The 1,742-nt window shown below is 62.9% G+C and overlaps 1 protein-coding gene across 1 annotated transcript in view; it reads left to right on the forward strand.

Annotated features, from left to right (window-relative positions):
* Positions 1-452, forward strand: part of AATK (apoptosis-associated tyrosine kinase) — a 28,390-nt gene extending 27,938 nt beyond the window's left edge. Inside the window, exon 13 of the mRNA XM_006886325.1 lies at positions 214-452. Coding sequence (XP_006886387.1) covers positions 214-452 — 239 coding nt within the window. The remainder of the gene's footprint in view (positions 1-213) is intronic.
* The last annotated feature ends 1,290 nt before the right edge of the window (positions 453-1,742 follow it).

Raw genomic sequence — 1,742 nt, forward strand, 5'->3', positions numbered from 1 at the left:
GGTGAGGGGCTCGGAGCTGGGGGGGCATGGAGCTGGAGGAGGGCAGAGCAGAGGGGTCGCGGAGGTGGGGGAGCGTGGAGCTGGGAGGAGTGCGGAGATGGAGGGGAGCGCAGAGCTGGGGGAGAGCGGAGGGAGTAGGCCCGAGTGGACAGCAGAAACAGAGAGGGCCCCCTCATGCCTTGCCTGAATTCTTGAGTGACAAGTGTGTTTCAGGTGGCAAGTTCAAGTGGGACAATGACTGTCCACTGATACCAGCTGAAGCGGCCTTGGCAACCACACTGGCCTCAGGGTCAGCAGACCCCACCCCAGCAGCACCACCCAAGCCTCCCACGCCCAGCCCCTTCTCTCGTTTCACGGTGTCGCCCACGCCTGGGTCCCGCTTCTCCATCACGCAAGTCTCCGACTCGGACATCAAGGCCACAGGAGGTATGGCCCAGCGGCAGGTCTCCTGAGGGGGGGGGGGGGGGTGTCAGACTCGCCACACAGCTGGGACACATGTCCCAGTGCCCAGATGACTAAAGAGCTTCTTGGAGTTTTGAGCCTCCTAGGGCACCTTCCTTGCCAGAGCTGCAGGCCTAGGGAAGCCCAGGGTCACCCCTACAAGCCTGGCTGGTGCCACTCACTCGTGGGCATGGTCGCTGTCCTCAACAGAGGCCTCACACTGTGCGTGGACTTCACTAGAGTGGTGGGAGGTCAGTGCCCCCCCTCCTGGTCTGCCTCTGACACCAAGGGGCCAAGGCAGTGGTGTCACCCCACGTCATCCCATGTCCCTCCCCCTTCATTCCAAGGCTTTGGTCATTGGAAGAGGAGCTGAGGTGTGTTACTGATGGGTTGGGCCTGGCCACTTGGCACGGGGGGTAGGGCGGGGAGGTGACACCAGGACTGAGTTCAATGCTGCCTTCTGGGGAGGGATAGGTCTGTTGCACCAGCAGTGGGGCTCCAGGAGGGTCAGGGCCCCACACTCTCTGACTTGGCCTCTGTGTGGCAGATGGTGACTGTACAGAAGTGTGAGACCAGGTGACACTGACCCCTTGGGGGCTGGTGACAATGGAACCCCTGTCTTTGCATCAGGCTCCATCTTGGACGGTGACCAAGCTTGATGGGCACAGCAGCTCCTGGTCCTCTTCAGGCCTCTAAGGCACAGAGCCGCAGAGAGCCCTCCGCTGCGGATGAGACTTGGGGTGTGCCTCCAGCCCCCCAGGATGCTTGGGGCAGGCTCGTCTCAGACCTTTGGGGTTTGCGGCCAGATGCGCCATCCCACCTGTGAGCAGGCCCAGGCCTGAGGGTTCCATGCACCTGTGGGCCCCCACCACAGCACCTCCCCTGCCCTAGCCAACTTGGCCAAGCTGACCCCTGCCCACCTGGAGCCAGGGACTCTCCCTGTCCGCACGGGGAGGGGGCACACGCATCCTTTGGCTGGCTCCTGCCATCCAAACAATCCTAGGAACCTCGCCCACGTGAGCTGGTGTCAGGTGTGCGAGTATCATGAAGCCCCGGGGGCACCTGCCCTCACCTTTGTCTCCCCTTCATGAACTCCAGGTGGCCTTTGAGCCCCTCTCAACAGGGTCTGGGCTGCCTGTTACCTGGGACCCTTGCCTGGAACCTAGCAGGAGGTGGTCCTGGTGGGCAGCCAGGAGATGGGAGCTTCTGGGTCTGCACTGCACTTCAGGGTCTGTTCTGGACGTGCCCGGACCAGCTGCCAAAGAGAGGGGCACACTCCCGTCCAGTGGGGGCCAAGTCTG

Source organism: Elephantulus edwardii, unplaced genomic scaffold (assembly GCF_000299155.1).
Source record: "Elephantulus edwardii isolate Elephantulus edwardi_28Jun2011 unplaced genomic scaffold, EleEdw1.0 scaffold00048, whole genome shotgun sequence".
In the NCBI taxonomy this organism is placed as follows: Eukaryota; Metazoa; Chordata; class Mammalia; order Macroscelidea; family Macroscelididae; genus Elephantulus; species Elephantulus edwardii.